The sequence below is a fragment of the Diceros bicornis genome, chromosome 10, assembly GCF_020826845.1.
Source record: "Diceros bicornis minor isolate mBicDic1 chromosome 10, mDicBic1.mat.cur, whole genome shotgun sequence".
Classification (NCBI taxonomy): domain Eukaryota; kingdom Metazoa; phylum Chordata; class Mammalia; order Perissodactyla; family Rhinocerotidae; genus Diceros; species Diceros bicornis.
Genome location: NC_080749.1, coordinates 62,312,946 through 62,334,285, shown reverse-complemented (window position 1 = coordinate 62,334,285; position 21,340 = coordinate 62,312,946). Strand labels below are relative to the sequence as shown.

The 21,340-nt window shown below is 35.8% G+C and overlaps 1 protein-coding gene across 2 annotated transcripts in view; it reads left to right on the top strand.

The window, feature by feature from the left end:
• PDE1A (phosphodiesterase 1A) overlaps positions 1-21,340 on the top strand; it is a 330,610-nt gene that overhangs the window by 88,581 nt on the left and 220,689 nt on the right. The window contains exon 1 of one of the 2 annotated variants that reach the window (XM_058549371.1): positions 5,780-5,832. The exons of the other annotated variant lie outside the window; for it this stretch is intronic. Coding sequence (XP_058405354.1) covers positions 5,780-5,832 — 53 coding nt within the window. Of the gene's footprint in view, positions 1-5,779; positions 5,833-21,340 lie in introns of those variants that run through there. 2 annotated transcript variants of the gene reach the window in all.

The following is a 21,340-nucleotide window of genomic DNA, read 5'->3' as shown; positions in this document are numbered from 1 at the left end:
TCTGCCCTGGTGAAGTACAGAAAAGGGGACCCAGATAGAAGGTGTTTTATGCAAATGGTCAGACTAAGTATTTTGACCTCTTACCTCTGAGCTGAAATCCCAGGGTGAGGAACATGTTTGTTGAAAGTAAAAGCTTAAAGCAGAGAAGATTTTTCCAGTGAATTAGTGAGTGAGCTACAACAGAATAAAAAATAGTGGTATGGTGTGGCCAATCCCAAGGCTTCCTTAATGCCTGTGTGGGATGGAAGACTCAGGAAATCCTGCGTGCCCAGTGAGGAATTCGGAAGTCAGCTGAGATGGGGCCAGTGTATCTGCCATGAGCTTACTATGCCCATGGCAAGGGGTCAAGGGATATTACACAGAAGCTAAAGGGTTAACAGCCTCAGTCAAGATTCAGATAAAGGATGTGACTGAGACTTAGAAGGTCTTGCAGCACCAGTGAAGGCTGAGATTGGGCTCAATCAAAGGGACCATAGTTCTCAGACTGAGCCAATTGAACAGACCAGCCACGGATTTCAGCAGTATGTCTGCAAGGAGCCAAGTGACCAGACAGATAAGGGACATTGTTGCAGATACCAGAGAACACAAAGGAGAGCAAGGACCTGCGGGTTTGGGTTTGAAGCCACCTCTTTTCTGCCACTGCAAGGTCATAGAAGCTCAACTCCCTATAAGGTGCCTCCTTGAAGAAAAAACAGTGGGTTGGAGGATTTATGAAAGACTGAACATTTACCAGATATGACTGAATTTTTAGAAAAATAATTTTTATGTAATAAGATCATGAGAGCATCAATCAGCACTTTGTTTGTGTATTAGTTCATTCAATAAATAAGCATCAAGTGTCTCTTATATACCATGCACGGGGAATACAACAGACACTAGTCCCTGTCCTCCTGTAGCTTACATTCCAGTGAGGGTAGTTCCAGATTGAAGCTATAGAAAACGGGAAAACAGTTTAATTAGAAAAAATAAAGATGCTACAATTTATTTTCACATTTGAATAGTAGTGTGTTATATTTTTAATCCTATAACAATAGGGATGAAAAGTATTCTGGTGGTATGTGTGACCTTGTTGTGGTTAAGAAAGCTAAAAATGACTGCAGGGTTTATTCTTGCTTAGACACTAAGTTTAAATAACTTGATATTTTATCATAGGATCAGTCGTAGACTCACAAAAATTTAAAACTGGAAAGGATCTTAGAGGTCATTAAGCCCAACATCTTACTTTGACCGGTAAGGAAATAGACTTACAGGGAGTTGAGAAAAATCACGGCTAGAGCTGAGACTTAAATGTATGTTCCTTGACATTGGTCCAGGACTCTTTATAATAGAACATAGGTTCCATTCAAATCTTAGCATAACGTATTCGTTGACTATTTCACCTCGATATCAGTAGGCCCTTTCCAGGGCTGGCTCTTATAAGTATTGGGAACATAAGGGGCCATGCAATGACATTTAAGTAGGATAGAGGATTAGGAGAAGAATAGACACTCAATAGAGTGGTTAGTTGCTTCTTCTTTCTCCACAGAACATGAAATATAGCCCAGAAAGAGCCCAAGTGACCTCAGTGCACAGTACATGCCAAGGTGACAACCTACTCAGTAGGGGTAAAAGCTTTGGCTTGGAAATGAGACATCTGGGTTGAAATCCCAGCTCCACCACCTATCACCTAGCTTCATAATCAGTTGCAAAACTTATCGCAGGAAATTTGCTATAAATAATGGATAAAATGCTGAAGGTTGTGAATGACTTACCTTAAAAGAATACATCAAATTTAAGTTCTCTCTAAAATACTGCTGCTCTTACCCACTTATATGCAATAGTTCCCTGCCACACCCGTCCCCCCCCCCAGTGGTAAAGGAGGAGAGTTATGGTTAGTCTATCAGGAATATTTCAGTCTGCCATTTATCTCGTTGTAGAGTTGACCAAGTTGTGTTCCACTCTACTGATGTGATATTTATAGCTATGTCAAAGGAAGATTATGACAGTGCCTGCATTTTACTTTTCTTGGTTTTATCAGGAACTAGGTACTTTTCTGGGGCAGCATCACGTGCACATTTCATCTTTCATGTATGATGTGTCAAAAAAACACAAAAGGTTGAGAAACAGTGAGCTGGAGTTTAGGTGTAGGAAATGCTCTAGTCACACACAGGACTGTCTCTAACCTTGGTGGAAGGTGGAGAGAGAGGCAAGAGTGAAAGAAGCAGGTTTTTAAAAAAATTTTAAATTATATCATATGTATATAATGATAAAACCCAAAATGCCATCCAATCCTTTCCTTCTTTCATTTCCTTTGCCCTTCTCCACTTAATTTAAAACTCTCTTAAATATGTAACTTCTAACATTTTTAATTAAATTACGTTGGAAAAAAAAGCACACACACTTCATCTCAGACTGATATTTGACTAGACTTATGTGGTAAAGTGATAGCCTATAGATACATTCGTTTTCCAGGTCTTGTGCTGGCATATTACATGATTTTTCTACCATTGCATGCTTTTTGAAATTTATATATTACATACAGAGCCAGAGAATAGACTATTACAATACAAAAAAATGAGGAAAAGTAAAGCCTACCTGTTTTACAAGATGCTTAACACAAAATACCAGGATATATTTAATATCCACTGTTGGAAAAGTCATGTGAGTTGATCCATGGTTTTTGTCACACAAAGTAAGTTAGTTATGATGGATATGTTGGTGTGTTTAAGCTGAGCATTTTAACAAATTAATTTAAGAAATATTTATTGAGCACCTATTATGGCAGTCTGTAACAGTGCTGAATGGCGGAGGGTGTGTGTGTTTTTCTGTGTGTATGTGTGTGTGAGAAAGAGCAGGGGATGGAGGTGAAAATGTTATGCAAAGTCACATTGAAACAGAGTTTACCACAACAGGAAAACTATAAATATCGTTTGTGACACCCACTCTCAGAAAGAAACTTCAAAGTAAATTATAGTTAGTTTATTTTACAGGAGAATTGACCTGGTTATTTATACAATAAATTTTACTATTTTGCACAGTAGAGTTGTGTTGATTTAAGGAATGTGTTTTTGTAATTTAAGCAACAGTAATCAAGTCCTGTCACCTCGTCGAATACTACATTAAAGTTGAATAAGTTAGTAAAGCAAACTTTTCTTCCTGATATTAAATTTAAATGCTCTTTGAGAAAAAGTTAATGAAAACATTTAAGAAACACATATTTTTCTTTGTGCCAAGTGAATATTTAACTTACTGGTATCTTCTCATGGCTCTTTAGGTTCTAAGATTGAGTTTAAATATAGTGCTTGAGATGAGTAGGAATCTAAGCTTTCTACCCTAGTAACTTAAGAGCAAAAAGGATATAAACCTAATGCAAGCAAAGATATAATAGATTTCCTCTAATTAATTTAACAACTTTCGGATTCCTCAGTTGATAAGCCTTTGAGCCTCAAGTTCGATTGTATACTTGCTTGTCATTTGCAGTGTGCCTTGTCTAGATGTTTATTAGTATTTGTGTTCAGTTCCTTCCATCATGTTAATGAAGAAATCATCTCACTTTTCTAATTCAAAAGTAGACAAAATGAGAGTTAATTTCTTAAAGTTGATGGACTTATTATTCTTTTAGGTTGTCCCTGAGGGGTTTTTACGCTAAATTAATAGTAATAAAGGTAAACTATGAGTACGGAAATTGAATGCCGCCCATAAACGCAAAAATCCTTCCGGAGACCTGTACGACGTGTTATTACTTAGGAACCTTTCTATACAAAGAAAGCCAAAGCATATGGTTATGATGAAGCATCTACTCCAAAGGTCTGCATGTCAGTTTGCATGGAGATGATCTCCAGATTTGACTTCAGTATTGCATACATATCAATTTATGGTTGGATGCTTATTGATGGTGAAGGGAACATTGATTTAGATGTCATTAAATAACTATATAATCTGCATAAATATATATATAGTATAAAATTATCTTCCTTTTTATCTATAACTTCTTTGTTTATTTATAACTTTACATAATAAATGTATATGTTTTGGATTATCAGGCATCATAACATTTGTGCTAGTTCCTTTGCAAGAAGCAGGCTAATCATATTTAGAAATAGCACATTAAAACTGGAAAGGAACATAGAATTCAATTAATATTATAACTTCATTTTACAAACAAGCAAACTGGGGCTCAGATAGGTCGAGAAATTTTCCCACAATGGCCCAGCATATTCATGATAGAACTAGGACTAGAACCCGTTTATTCTATTTTTAGTTCAATGCTCTCTCAGACTGATTCCATTTTCTAGTGGGGATTAGAACTGCTCAATAAAATCAGTGATTTTTTTTTTTTGCATTCCTCGTCTCCTTCTTTGTCTCTTCTCTGGGAATAAAATAAGAAGGTGTTCTTGCTCCTGTGGAAGGGTTTGGAGAGTGCCATGAACTGCAAATTGCAGCCTTATAGATCATGTCCCCCTCTGTGACATTGATCTTTATTTTTATGGATAATTCAACTGAAGGCATGTGTGTTTCTCAGTTTTTTCTCCCCATTTATTACATGTGTATTTTTAAAACATTTTATTCATGCTTTGAAATGATTTTATTACATACCAAACCTCTGGCCTGAAATCTCATCACATCATTGATTGAGTAGGAATTATGTTAGTGATTCAGATACAGGAATGTCTCCAAAATAAGTTATATTAAAATACGAAGATTCACCTTATCTGTAACCAGAATAAGAGTTCCTGCAGTGTGAGTCTAAGTCTTCCAAATAAAACAATTTTTAATGTCATTTATTTTCAGCTGTTCACAATTTCTCTCTTCTACCTACTTTTCTTTCTTTTTAGTTTTATAAATTCAAATTTTATCATGTAATATAAAAACCTTAGGTTCCAAGGAGATTTGGGGACTTTTTTAAAAAGTGTTTGTGCATGTGTGTATGTGTTTCCATATTTTTTTTTGCAGTGTCTCCCTCTTAGTTGGAAAGCCACATTTGGGTACAGACTTCTGAGTACAATGTCACTGATAGAATTGAACAATTTTTGTTTTTCTAACTTTTGTAGCTCTGGCCAGCTTTGCATGGGCTTCTATCAGCTGAAATGGCATCTTCGACTTTAGCCAAGTGTAGGTTATTAGGTTATGAGTGCCCAAAATGATGAGTTGTTTCCACACTTCATCCAGCGAGAATAAAAGCAAGATTGTAAAATAATTATAATCTCTTGAGGCAGAGCCAGCCATGCAGCCTGAGACCGTCTTTCTTCACTAATTTGTATACAGTTCTTATTTTAACAGAACAAACTTTCAGAGGGTACTCACATGGGACTACTAAACCAGCTGTACAACTTTTATTTTGAAGAAAAAAGTTGAGCCTCAGAACAGGCTGTTTTAAAGACAGGGAGGGACTTAGCTTTTCCGAGCTTGACCAGCATGTGGAAGGAGTGCTCTCATGGCTGCGATAACTTAGGGAGCTCCTACCTGGGTGACACTAGGGTAGCAAGTTTTCTGTTTGTTTTGTTCTGTTTCTGAGAGTCTCGTGCAGTTCGCTTGCTTGTGTCGACGTGACTCTTGGTGGTTTTTGCACACCCTGCTCTGTGGGGGAGTGCCCCAACGTGCCTGTCTTATGTGGCCTCTATGGACACACTGCTCAGCTGGCAGAGAGCAGGGAAGTTTTCTCCCAGCACCCAAAAAGAGAAAGAGGAAACTACTTTTTCCTTCTGGACTTCTTGCAGCACAATAGATCAGAATAAGCTTCCACATTCTCTCCCTGGATTTCTGGAGTGGTTTCCAGGAAGAAGTTAAACCTTCACCTTAAATGGATGACCATGTCACAATCAGGAAGAAACACCTCCAAAGACCCATCTTTAGGTAAGTAATGTTACATCCTAGGTGGCTCGATGGCCATCAAGAAAAATAATTTCTCTCCTTCATCCTTAAATTTGGAATTCTGGCACCAAGCTACAGCAAAGCAATGATGTGCCTAAAGTTTAACTTCATGCATACTGAAGGAGTCATTTTATTTTCTATTTTCTGAAACCCTGTGTACAAGCTCCTATCAACTCCTTAAAATATATTTAAAAAATATATTAGCTATTCATGCACGTGAATGGCATAGCACTGGAAAAACTTTTGAAACATTATGCAATTCCTCGCTGTTTCCAATGGCCCTCTAAAATAGGAAATATTGTGCCTGATCCTTTCAACTGATTACACTTAGAGGTAGTGTTTTAGTGCTGCTAATGCTACACCTTTCTGCAGTAATGTGTGGGGAGAGAAATTTGAACTTGATAGCTACTGTTCTAGAGTGTATATTTTATAGCTAGTTTAGGAGTATCTGAACAGCAGTTGAGGAAACAATTGGGCAATAGGAGAAATTTTATGCTGAGGTGAAATCTTTGGCCAGGCAAAATGTAGATATAATACAATGGATTGAGCTAAGGTTTTATTTTGGGGCAAAGGACACTCTTTCTCTAAGAGAGCAGCAATTTCTTTATTGACTCTTTAACTCTTGATTCTTTACTTTTCATGCACTTTAGAATTCAGAATTTGGAATTAAGACTTTTAAAGTAGCTAGAAAATGAACACAAACAATTTCTGCCTTTTAAAAGAGAAGACTAAAAAAAGAAGTTAATTATATATCAATTTTATGCTTCTCCCAAAATAATATCCTAAACGTAACAAAGATACTACTTATTTAACAATACCAAATGTTAAAGTTAAGTTGCAGCCACTGGTTGTTGATCTAGAATTGACTACAAGATAATAGGAGTTTATGGATGGAATTCCTGGCATTCTGTTGTTGTTATATAATGAATAAGAGTAGGCCTCAAGGAGTATAATTATCTAAAATGTGGCCATTTTTTATGTATTGATTAAGCGTTACTACGTGCTGTTAGTAACAATAATATACTTTTGTAATGCTTAAAACAAAATGCTAGATCACATCTGTTTTAAAACCTTCTTTTGAAGATAAATTATATTTAAATCTATACATATGGATTTAATATCATAATCTTTCTACTTAAATATACATTTCTAAATTTTATGCAGTGGTGGTAGTAAATAACCAAAAGTACAAAATGACTCTCAAAATATGTGTTCACCCTCCATATTTTCTGAACAGTTCTCCAGTTCTACGTAACTAATTTCTATTTTCTCCAAAGTGCACGTGTGACTTCAAAAAGGCATGACAGTTGCATAGATAATTCCAGACTCAACCCCACTGAGGCACCACTCGAAGAGGGCATCTGCAGAAGTTCAAGAAGGCAAGGTTGTACTGGATAAAATCAGATCCACTTAGCTCTAATCTGTAGTATATTACCCAATCAGGGAGCTGTTGCGACTGAGGCAGGTGATCCTTCACCACTAGTTTATGCCAAATCCTTTTGCCCTCCTGATGAATTATAAAGGTAAATGCCACTTGCAGGGGAATTGCAGTTCAACTGTGCCTCTGTCCTTTTTTCATAAAGACAGATCCCTTGTGGAAGCTGAGATTCTTTGCCTAGATAATTAGAATAAAATTTGGTAAATTCAAGTGACTGAGTCATGATCCTGGTGACCTAGAAGAGAAAACGCAGCTACCAAAGAGGATATACTTTCACCCAGGTAATTATTTCAAGCAGGTGTTGAAAACAGGTTAAGGCCAGGTGTGGGGGTGGGATTGATTGGTCAACTGGCACACTGACAGCTGGCTCTGCTTTTTTCAGGGTATGATTGTGGTGAGGGAAAAGGGAGATGGAGAGTATCTTAAAGGATTCAAACGACTAGGCATAATTTTTCAGAGAAAGTTTTGGGCTGTTCTTCAGTAAAATACAGTGAGGGCTTTCTGATAGCTAGTTGTACTTTTGGGCAAGTTGGGAAGTGGTTTAAGCTTGCTTCTGGCGTCTTTGGCCCTTATCCCATGCCCCACTTCATTTTCTTTGTCAGCCTCCTTTCCTAGGTCCCTTGTCCCCTTCGGGTACCCCTGGAGTGTCCAGTCTCTTACACTGAGATATCTTTTTCAGGCCTGTCCTTTCTGGTCTGAGACTCATGGGCCAGACCTTTCCTTCTTAGTATGTACTTGTTTGCACCCCACTTCGTTAGGACTTTGCACATTGGTTCTCAATCCACTGGGTAAGCAAATCTGTGCTAGAGTGTTTCTTATGTGCTGGTTATAAGTTTAACAGAAATTTTGTAAAAATAATATCTTGGCTGTTTACAAAATTCATTTAAAGTTTCAGTCATTAAGAGAGATCAGTCTAGGATTTTTTTTGGGAAATATCTGACATATTGACACTGTTCAAATTTCTATATACAGGCTAATGTTTCCTGTAATTGAACCCAGAGCTTTAATTCAATTCACCTGGCCTTCTCTAATTGACTACAAATTTCCAGAATCTGGGCTATGGTGCCATGAAGGTCAGACATGACAAAGAAAAACAAACCATGTCTGCCCTCACATGACATATCATCTTGTATATACCTAGATAACTACGGCACAGGCAGACGATAAGTACCACAAAGGGGGCACCAACGTCCTGGGAAATTATAATGAAGAAATAGATCTCTGTGTAGACTAATTCTGACACCTAAGTGAATTGAGAGAGATAAAAGCAAGATTTTTTGAACTTATTTTTTGAGACTGAATTATCAATTTTTCATCAGCAAAATCTCCCTAAATTTCAGATGGCAAAAGTTGTCCATCAAGTGTAAAAAGTTAGTTGCTAGGATTTAGAGTAGATGGTAGACATTGAAATTCCATGGCTGGATGCCATAGTGGGAAGACTGGGAGTGAAATTCCATGGCTGGATGCCATAGTGGGAAGACTGGGAGGAATCTTACATATTATTTAGATTTTGCCTTTAAGGATGACTGTCTCCTACAGCGGCAATCCCCAAATCATCTCGCATAGGTTATCAAATCTATGTCTTAGAAGTCTTTTGTGGAAAGTTTAGGTATATATTTTCACACCAGGTCTGTGAGGCAAGGAACAAAGGCAAAATTTCTTTCATGGCCAAGGTGGGAGTTTGTATGATCTTTCTAATGCAAGTCATGTGGAACTTTGGGATCAATGAGACCATTCAACCCTGAGCATATATAAATGGTGCATCTTGAACACACTTTGTGGTTCTGCCTGTAGCCATTCTTACAGCTCAGACTTGTATGGAGAAAAGATGATTCTCCCTTTACTCAAGAGAAACACTTTAGGTTTTATAATTTTCCAGGAAGGAAACACTATTACAAAATTTATATTAATATGTTTCAATCAACAACATTGAGTTTGTTCCTCAGCACTTAGAAAATAAAATGACAAAGGTCCTTAAAATCTAACACTTGATATTAGAGCCCTCCAATAGGCAAGTTCCCTTAGACTTCTAAAAACCACTTTTTCTGAATTATCACAGAGTTTTATCTCTGATAATCATAATTTATCTCTTTATATAAATAGGTTCATCAATTTATAACACATTTCAAGTGAAGTACCTTTATGTAACTTCAGTAAACAATTGCTGAAGATGCTTCCATCTTATTGCACACTCATATTGCTTAGTGAACTTTCTATATTCCCATGGGATAAATCAAGCTTAGACTTTGATACCAAGAAAAATCTGTTTCTCGTAATCAAATTGCATCAGTGAAAATATTTCTTATCTGAATTCTACTGCCATCAAGAGTTTTAAGTCTGGGTCTTTGTTATAATTATCTTTTCCCACTTAATTTGATATTCTGTGTTATCAAATTTTATTATATGTGCATCATTTTCCATTTGTTGTTTCCAATTCTTTCTAGAAATAGGTAGAGAAAAAAATGAATTTAAAAAAATCAATTGAAACGTTTCTCCTATGTTAAGCTTTGTATAGTGTTTTTTGGAACCAACAACCTTTTGAACCTCTTCAGGGTTTGAAAGTGGATATGTTATTTTTGTGGTGACTTAGCACTAGAAGTAGCACTTAAAAAGCCACAAACAAGATCATGCAAATAGTTCTTCAGCAGCCCAAGAATTGAGAACTGGTCTATGCATCCAGGATCTGAGACGTTAAAGGGCAAGTGAAATGGCTGCCAGGGCCCAAGACTAATGAAAATCATGTTGAGATCTTCACAGCATTTAGAACATGCTGTTTCTTGTCTTTATGCCTTTTCAAAAGTTTTATTTTTACAAGTATCTGTTAGCAGAGGAGTTCTGAGTGTGTTTTTGGCAGGATATTCTCTTCGCATAGAGATGTAGAAAGCAGTAGGATGAAATAAGAAAGACTAGGAAAAAGAAAGGCAGATCCTAATTTTGTTTGTAGACCTCATAGGGATGTTTAGTAACCTGTTGCTGCGTCTGAATTCTAATTTTGAGGTTGTGATCTATGCTTTGTAGAGGAATATCATAAAATACCTGTTACATGTTTAAAATCATACACCTTTTGGAGTGTAATCATTTTTATTATTCCCACATTTAAGCTCAGTGTATTAACATTAGTGCCAGACTAAACCACAAATTGCTTATTTGCGGGGGCCACACTGCATTTCAGATTTTTGCACATTAATAAGGTAAATCATCTGACTGATTTTGACGATTTACAGTAGTTTTCTAGGCAAGGGGTCCAGATAGTGTTCAATTATTCAGATGTTTCACACCCATGTCCTTCAGTGTTTTGGAAATAATAAAAAATCTGAACAAATAATATAAAATGTAAAGTCACTTCAAAATTTAGAGAAATTGTAATATATTGTGGACATTGCTATTTTTGTCTCATAAATATTTAAGTATTTATGATACTCTTTAAGTATTTATGATATTCTTAATATCAGAAATACCAGAAATACATACTTTAGACAGAAATCTATTTAAGACAAAGTCATCAGAGTGAAAAGTAATTACACAGAAAAAAATTAAGTATGAGTTAATGAAGTGGTATAATGTATTAAATATCTTTTCGTTTTTATGCATAGGAAAAAACTATGTAAATCAAATCCAAAATATAATGCAATTCTGTATTTTTGAAAATATTTTACCAGTTTTTGGCTCTAAGACAAAAGTGATTGTGAATTCATTTATTAAAAAAAGAGAGAGAAAAAAGAAAATGAATTTACCTGCAATGGTTACATAGTTACATACTGGAAATTTAATTTCAGAGTTTAAAAAAAATAAAATAATGATTTTTATGTATGACAATTAATTGATAGAACAAAACAATTATATTTAAGTTATTCCCCCTTGCTATGAAAGTAAAAAATACTTCAGAAAATAGACATAGTGAAATAAATTTAAAGTTTATGACACTAATGGACATAATGAAAATTAATGAAGAACAAATATGTTTTATAACAGGCATGTTTATTAAAAATTAATTTTTTTGTTGCCTAGGTCAGGATGTTATTGCTGCTGGTCAAAGGTCACTGTAAGACTTATAAAACAAGGAACAGATATAAATTGATCTTTAAAATAGATTACAAAGATCAAAGCAAAACAATAAACATATGAATGTAAGGCAGGTAATGTTTATCATAAAAAAAATTATCAGACATCGCTGTGCCTTTTTTTTCCTAGTTGTGATAAAAGTAGCTCTAATTTTCGAATGGTCATCACAAATAGATAAACTAAAATTTGTTATACATTGTAAAGTCAGGCAGGAAGTAATATACTCCTGCTGGTATTATTTCATCCACAGTCAACACAAATTTAAATTATCCCCAGTAAACTAATCATCATCAGCAGCAGCAGCGGTAGATATTATACTAAGAGCTGCCATTCATAGAACTCTTAGCATATCTTTAGGTGACTTACATGCCTGTAATCTCCAGAGCAACTCCATGAGGAAGTCGTAAATCGACAATTAATAATTTGGGGTATAGAACCAGGAACAGGGAGTAGATTAAAACACGGGAAAATATCTCTCACTCAGGAGTTACACGAATCTTGTTTTCTAAGCTAGCAAAGCTTGATGATAATTGCATTTATCTTGGACATTGGTATAGTTTAGAAATAGCTTTTCAAAGATTTGCAATGTTTGAAATGAGCAAAATCAAGATTATGCAGGTAAAATGATATCCTGGGGATAATATAATGGTTTTATACCATCTGGAGAATTTAATGTTTGGAATAATCTGCCTGTTACATATAGTGTTTAGGTAAAAAATAATGAAAAATAATAATAAGATTAAAGATGACCTATAGGTTTGTAGAAATGAAATAAGGTTAAAGAAGTCTACAGTATTCATAAACCCAGTCTCTTCAGTTCTGTGACTGAAGATGACATAATTCTGATAGTTCTCATGGGAAAGCTTCCGTTTATTTATGTATTTGATTAAAGCTGCTTGGACATGAGCTCTAATTGAGGAAAATCCAACATTTCCTGAATTGGAGCTGCTGGAAGTGTATGGGGAGAGTCACAGTGTTTTTGAAGGAAGAGATGATAAATCTTCCAGATTTGTTATCTTCATAACATCCAAGCCTGCTCCATTAAAGCCATATCTTTTGTTATGGAGAAAAATTAATTCTGAGTCAAATTGGTGTCCATTTTAGTGTTTTGGTGACTCCAGCCTTTAGGATCTCAGGATGTTGTTTTTAGAAGGGTTGTTTATTTAAATCAAAACAGGTATTTAAATATTAATTATATATTTATTCACCAATTGTTTATAGGCATTGAAAGTCATGGGCTTTTATTATGAAAATTATCACTTCAGCTTTAAAAATATTAATATTTAATTTGACATTTTTAATGATCAAAGAGCTTGGAACAAATTATTTGGAGACTGATGGTAATGAAAAACTGTAGGGCTGTATCTTTAATATACAAATGTGGCAATTTTTGAGTCCTAATTGAATAAGGAAAGGAAAATCCCACTCATTCAAGTCACTTTTAAATTATTTCATTAAATTAAAATTTGGATGAAGGTAGAGGCGTGTGACAATCTGGGACCACCGGTTTATTAGATATCTCCTCTAATGAAAAATCCAAATGCTTATAGGTTTTCCTGTAGTGATGTCTTTATGAAACAGTGTGAAAGAGAAAAAAGAAACTCCTACTAATTTCTGTGCCCACTAATGAAGTATTTCCTGCTCAGCCAGCTGCATCCAATTGTTTCGAACTCTGAGATCTCCTGTCATTTTATCTGCATCTCTTTTACTGCGCATATCATTTCATTCTGTTATAATTACTTGAGTAAGGGGATTGACTCTCCTATAAAACTACAAGATTCCTGAGCCTAGAAACAATATTGAATTGATCTTCGTATTTCCCATAACTTTTGATAGAATGTGTGTCATAAGCAAACATTTACCCAGTCTTCAGACTTAAATACCTAACGGGACCATGTCAGTATTATAAATGTGTGAAATAGGAGGTGTTGGGAACTGTGGTAGATGGGAAACAAAAAGTATTTAGTTTCACATTTTTAAAAACAATGCTAGCTGGTGACCTTTGAAATGAATGAATGATAGAATAAATAATTTGTTTATTTATGTGCACATAGTGGTCATCTCTCCATTTTCAGGGTGAATGATGGCCAGTAAATCTTGGCTAAAAATTCTGGCGGCTACCTCCAAGAGGATTACTGGAAAGATGGGTTCTCGGTTCTTGTTTCTAATACTAGTTAAAGAACGAGCAAACCAATGAACTCTACAGCGTGCTTGTACTGACAATCTGTATATAATTTTGTAGCATTAAAGAAATACTTAAAGAAATATATAATTGTTGAATGAATAAAATACATTCATGTTAGCCTCAACTTGAATTATTCCAGAATCAGGGAATTCAATGCCTATAGCCCATTCCACCTTTGAACAACTATGACCTGTTAGAAAGTACTTTCTTAAATGGAAATCTGTCTTCCAATCAGTACAACTTTTTTTCTCTCTTAGTAGAACTAGAACGAGAAGGATCGGAAATCTCTTTCACAGGAGTCTTTCAAATACTAAAGACAATTGTATCAGTTATTGCTGTTTATAAATCTTCCTGAAACATAGTGGCTTAAAATGACATGAGTCTGTGGATCAGCTGAGTGGTTCTGTGACCTGTGCCAAACTTGGTTGATCTCAATGGGCTTTCTCATGCATATATGGCCAGATCGTGGGTTTGCTGTGAGCTGGCTGGTCTCGGAGGACATTGGTTATACACAACTTGAGTTTCCTCCATGTGTCTCTCATATCCCTCCAGCAGGCTAGCCTGGACATGTTCTCATGGTAATAGCAGAAGTCCCTGAGAAGAAGCAGAAACTCGCAAACACTTTTGTCAAGGCTCTAATTGAGTCTGAATGAGTTAAGTGCTACTGCTCCCACTTTCTGAAAAATCAAAAAGTCACATGGCCAAGTCCAGAGTCAGTGTGGGAGGGCGTTACTAAAAGGAAGCATGTACAATTGGGTCAATTAACCAATTAATACTCTCGGAAAGCTCTTAGGCTTTTTCTGATTCCTCTTTCCTTTAGTTCATCCATAGTTCATTCAACCATTGAAGAGACAGCACATAATTTGAATTTTTATTTCATGTTGTTAAAGTTATCTGAATGACCAATGAGCATAGGAAAAAATATATATTAGCAGAATAGTGAAGTCCAGTTGACTGTCATGTGGCCAATGGGTCAAATATGGTCACCTGACTCCAGGGGTACAGCATACCTGAGATTCCTGGTTAAAAAAGTTAAAAGTTAAAAAAAGTTTCACCTCATTGCCTAACAGATGAGCCGTTACACTCATGACGATGGACCACATTTTCACAGTTCTTTTTGGAGAATTGATTTTTACCAAGTGTCATGCTAACAGACTTGAGAAAATTATTCATTTTCATGGAAGCTGAATATAATTAATTAGATAATTTTGGGCAATTCAATTCCAATTCCACTAAAACCATGACATAGAAAGAAGGCCTTGTAAATATTAAAATAAAGTAATGCTTCCTTATACATTTGAATCATATTTGAGTCTCATCCATGTGTATTCTCTAGAGATTTATGATTATTATTATCTTTTAAAAATTATTCTTTATGGAATAGATTTATGATATTGTTTAATTTACTGAACCCTGCCAAACACCACTATATTGAGTAAATGTTTTCATAAAAGCCACAAATAACATAATTTCTCTTTTAAATCAATGATTCACAAAATGAATCTGTTTGCTGTTGACATTAGAATTGCAGCTTACAAAACAAAATTAAAATAAGCTTCTGAAGCCCTAACCTCAGATATTCTGCTTTAGTAGGCATGGGAGTAGAAAGCTTTGATATATTTCTACATGCTCCCCAGTTTATGCTGATTCATAGCTAAATTTGGGAGCCACTTTCCTTGATGATATAATTTACATACAATAGGAATGGAAGAGCAGAGTAATTTGGAAAATCTTTTAATAAGATTAGCATCATCATTGGAAATATAACAATTTTTGTGTGTGTGTGAGGAAGATTGGCCCTGAGCTAACATCTGCCAATATTCCTCTTTTTGCTGAGGAAGACTGGCCCTGGGCTAACATCCATGCCCATCTTCCTCCACTTTATATGGGACGCCTGCCACAGCATGGCCTGACAAACCATGCATCTGTGCACGCCCGGGATCTGAACCGGCAAACCCTGGGCCGCCACAGCAGAGCACACGCACTCAACAGCTTGCGCCACCGGGCTGGCCCCCCAACAATTTTTTCTTTTATCTTTTCGTTCAAAAATGTCTGTGGGTACAGGGGACCTATAAATATGAAGAGGGTTGTCTCGCCTTTAAAAAATCTTAAACACTTTTTTTTAGGTTGTATATCTATAAAGTACGGAGACAAACTACCATGAACTCCAGAGCTGTGGTTCTCAATATTGGCTGTATCTTAATAATCGCTGGGGAATTTTAAAAAATCCCAATGCCCAGGTTGTATCTCAGACCTATTATATCAAAATTGCTGAGTGAAACTCAGGAATCAGCATTTTTTTAAACTCTCTAGATATTTCTAACGTGCAGCCCAAGTTTGAGAACTACGGCCCTAAAGAGAAGCACATATGAAGTACAGTGACAGAAGAGGGAGAAACATTTGTGAGTGAACATTGAAGGGTACGTGGGATTTTGACAGGCAAGTAGAAGAAGGAAAGACATCAAGAAGATGGTATAGCATGAGCAAAGGCATGGGAATACAAAAGTGTGTGAAGTGTTTGGGAGAGTTTTGGGGATAGGGAGAATTCCTCATTGGCCAACATAGAGATGAGCTTCTGCCTGTGGAAAGATGTGTGGCTGAAATGTGGGTTGGGGCTAGTGAGTCATGGGCCATACTGCATTTATTTTATGAATATGTCCTGTTGCCCATCTGGTCTGTTGTTAAAACTGACAAATCTGATGAACCGAACTCCTGAGCTCAGTGTTTCCAAAATACTATTTCATCACAGAGCACCATTCCCCTGAGATTCTCTGAACAAATTCATCAAATAAGTTTAGGAAATACTGCCTGTCATGCTAACTCTCCTCTTAGAGATTTACAAAGCATATTTGAATTTTTGCAGTAAAACTTAGGTTTGTTTACTCTAATATTTCCCCAAACATATTCTATTTCTATATAATGCTTCTGTTTTTATATAATATCTCCAGAAATTAGTGTTCCAAGGTACACATTTTTGTTCCCCTAAATTTTTCCAACATATGCCTCCTTTATTTTTCTGAAATTCACTTTGCTTCAGCTAGTCTTTTTTCTTCCTTTATTTCTTTTCTTATTTATGTTGCCTGGAAGATAGTCTGACCCCAAGGAATTTCTCCATATTTAACATTTTTCGTCTACATGTAGAGAAGCTAGGCAAACAAAGTTGCCTGGTTGAGAGAATGGTTAATGTTCTGTCACATAACTACAATAGCATGAATTTAAAAAAAGGAAGAAGAAATATTTTGAAAAGGTTGAGAAATAATGAATAATGTCACATTATTGAAACAGCTGAGGGTAAATTAATAAATAACAGATGGGAATTATCTGTGGATTATCACACCCAGGTATCACTGTACAAACACTTGTTTTATCCTGAGAAGATTTTTTAAAGCATTGCCCTTAAATTCACACTTAGTGAAAAGCAGACCATTCAAAAGCTGCGAATAATACTATTTTGAATAATGATGGTTTATGCTTGTATAGAATCCCATATCAAGAGTTTTGAAAAAAATTTTTTACATCTATTAAACTATTTGTTCACATGATATCCTTATGAAGTAGAAAGGAAACTATATAGATCCCCAATTCATGGGTGAAGAAATTGAAGCTCAAGGGGTCACAGCAAATCAGAGGAAGAAACATTGAAGAGAAATGACATTAAGTAGAAGTAGATGAAGTGTGGTTCACCATTACAGATTGCATCTTCATAACAGATGATATTAGGAGACCTTGATGCTTATGCCAGGCCAGATATACAAGCCTTCCTTGAGGTATAATCCATTCTCACTAGCCAAGGAAGTAAGTTGAATCACCTTAAAAATTATTTTTTAGCTACTCAGAATTATTTAATGCCCATGATATCTATGAAATTTTTTTCTACTAAAAGTGGAGCAAGGAAAACTGAGCAAGAGTAAATTATCATGTGTTCTCTGGGTCATATGATTTACTGTGATGCCTGTACAAACATAGGTTTGACAAATGAAGCACTTATTAGGAATTTTAGGACATAAAATACTGTCTCCAGAAGAGAAAGAAGAGAGAAAAGAGAGATAAAGTTCAGGAGTTGCTTTGAAAGTGTTTCTAAATAGAGGAGATTTGTTGCTACCATAATATAGAAACCATTTTCCTAGGTGACAGAAAGACCCTTGTAGATACTGAAGTATATGGCTTCTAGGTTGCACAAGACTAGAATTAGGTTTCAATATGACTTAATTATGGTTTCATTAATAGAAATTATAAAAATATAATTTGACAGTAGCCATCCTATGAACCTTCTTTTCAGGCTTTGGTTTCTGTAAATTTTCTGATCTCAAAATGCTTGAAATTTACTGTTTTGATGGTGTTTTATTTTAATATAATATAGACCATTCTTGAGTGTCATAAAACTTCCATCTTTTGTTATTTTAAAATATTTTACTTTATTGTGATTTTTTTTCTGAAATAGTATACTAAGAATCTACTTTCTAGGGGAAAATAAATCCCACATTCTATTAGGCAAACAATATAACACCTTTACAAGGCTATTTTCTTTCTCTTAAGAATCAAATATTTATAAAACCTTTACTAAAGAATATATATTTTTTTGTGGTACAGGGGGGTAAAGACACAATTTGTTAAAATACATTCCATTTCTAGAGTAGATCCATTATTTCTTGATATTTGCTTATTTAAAAAATGGAAAACATTTTCTGACTACATTCTGAGGAGCTAAACAGCTGTACCAAATGACCATTGACCTAAACTTTATATAAAAATTCTTATTAATTCTGTATACCAGCTTTTAAACAAACTCATGTGGAAGTTGAGCTCCTAAAGTTGAATAATTTTTTTTTTTTTTGATGAGGAAGATCAGCCCTGTGCTAACATCTGCCAATCCTCCTCTTTTTTTTTTGCTGAGGAAGACTGTCCCTGGGCCAACATCCATGCCCATCTTTCTCCACTTTATATGGGACGCTGCCACAGCATGGCTTGCCAGGAGGTGAGTCAGTGCACACCCGGGATCCGAACTGGCGAACCCCCGGCCGCCGCAGCGGAGCGCGCGCACTTAACCGCTTGCGCCACCGGGCCGGCCTCTAAAGTTGAATAATTTTGATCAGTGTGTATAATCAGGATAATTTGATCTGCTTTATCCTTCTTCTTACCTACCAACACATTGTTTCCCCCTCTCTTATTAGCCCAATTGGCAATTTAGCCTCACATATTCATTTAATGGAGCCTATGTCAACACTGCACTGGTGAAGGACCCCAGCTTGCATCTAATTTTTTAATTTGCATCTCTTATAGATGTCTAAAAATATGATTGTTGCTCCCTCCCACTCCATGTTCTTTTCTTTCTTCCTTCTTTCTTGCCAGACACCAGAATGTCTAGAATTTCTTGTATGAGAAAAATTTACTATATACTCAGAAAACTGATGGTTGTGCCAATTAGTGTGTTATCCTGAGGAGTTCTACCTACAAATATAAACATTAGGACATTTAAGGCCACCTTAGAGCTATGAGTTTAAATCTGAGCAGGCAATGGTCTCAGGACTTCCAGATGGAGTATTGGTTCTGGATTTTCCGTTAAAGGTTAGGATGCCAAGGGAAGGCTCTGGAATTCCATATTCCATAGACTTGTCTTAAACTAGAATGCTTAGATGATATCTCCATAACTTATTGAGCAACTTGGAGATGCTCGTTCTAAAATAATTTTCTCTTAGGTTTTCTACTCCATCAAGTTACAATTCAGTTTCTCTTCCTTCTATTCATTAGTCTTTAAAATGTAGACTGCGACTTCCACATTCTCTCATGAACTTATCTAGTCCCCTGCAAAACCACCTCTTCTCATAATCTCAACTATCTTCTCTGTTAGGTGATTCCTAATTTTGCATTTGCAGATCTCAACTCTATCCAGAGTGACAATTTACTTCTTTTCCCATCTCTTAGACACGTCCACCTCAATGACCTCCTGATACCTAATACTAATCAACCCAAAGAGGTTTATTATAACACATACTCTACAAAAGGAAGTTCAGGAGCATATGTGTGCATGTCTCTCCAAACTTTGTCCCTAGCAACACTAGTGTTCCATGAGATTTAGTAGGTTTACACGCGCACACACACACATTGCTACACGAAATCCCAGAACTTTATTATGTTTATGTTAAATGTAAATATTTAAGAGGAAGATATGATATTTAGTGTTTCCTAAATTGGCAGTGGAGCTCTCTTTGTGTTGAATAGCTATAAACATATCAAAGTCTCCAGTAAACTGTTGTTTGAGAAATATTGGTTCGATGAACAGTCTAGCCTAGCTTCTTTGAGCCTCTTTGTTGATAGCTATTAAGGAAATCGTAAAATGTTTCCCTGGGCTTCTACTCCTCTGGTCTTTTAGACTTGAAATCTCAGTTATTTTTGATGCCTCCCTACTTCTTGCCTTCGATAGCAGAACAATTATGTCCTTAGAAAATTACTTATTTCTCTTGTCTTTTCTTTGTGGATTTTCACTTCAAAACCTCTTCCCCCTCATTAAAAATTTTATGTTTTTCAATTGATTTACTCTCCTGCTCACTTCCACTGTTCCTTGTTTCTAGAGTTATCAGATTAGTCTTTAGAGCTTTGTCATGGTTGTGTCACTCCCTTCTTCCATAATTTGCAATGACCCTTCATTTTCAACCAAGTGAGATATTGACTCTTCCGGCATTCCAAATACTTTATACCTACTCTCCATTTACCTCATCTCCTTCCTCCTTTCCCAAATCCTATGCTACAGTCATTCTGGATGACTCATTGTCCCCTAGGACCTGTCTTATGCTTCCCCTCCTGAGCCTATGTCCACTCTGCTTCCTCTGCTTCAATGCTTCCCCTCCCTCTCCTGTCTGAACTTACTCTCTGTCCTCGTTCATGCTTCAAGTCTTACCTCAAATGTTACTGTCTTCATGAAGTGTTCCCCGAGTCTTCCAGTGAAAATACGCTTCTCTTGGACTTTAATGGTAGTAGCACTTTTTTTTTCTTCTTTTTTTGTAGCTCTGTATTTCCGAGCACATTTACCAGAAATTGGTATGATTATTTATTATTTAGTGCATATCCTAACTTCTCTTCTTAGTATGAACTTATTAGTGGCTGAAGCTTTGTCATATTAATAGAATTATAGAACAATCAAGTTGGAAAAACCTTATATATAGTGCAACTCTCTTATTTCATAGATCAATAAACAAAAAACTTTTAAAACTTTAAATGTTTTCACCAAGTTCTCATGGCTAGTTAGCAGCAGAGTCAGGACTAGAGTACAAGTCTTGACTCTCAATCTAGTGCTCTTTCTAGTCTAATTTCTTTGCATCTCTTGTGCTTCTAGCCCATGGTAATAATACCTATTGAGCATCCACTATGTACCAGGGATCTTACCAACATTGTATCTAATCATAAGAGTAATATTAGAATATGAGCATTAGTATCTCCATATTACAGATAAAGAAAATGAAGTTCAGTGAGGTTAAATAACTTGCCTAGGTAGAATAGTCTGGAATCAAAGCTAGGTCCACATGACTCCAGAGCCTATGCTCTAGGGTCAAAGATTGACGGAATAGAGAGCTACCTATTTTAGGATCAGAGTTTGGAGTAGCTATCTTGGGAATCTGTATTGAATTGCCACCTAAGAACCAAGTCTCAGACTTTAAAATGACTATATTTAGTTGTCAGGTAATGCAAATTAAAACCACAATGCAATGCAATTATGTGCCCTCTGGAATGGCTTAATGTGAAAACCAAAAATTGAACCCAGGGCTAGTGAGAACTTGGAGCCGGATTTCTCAGCCTCAACACTATTAACA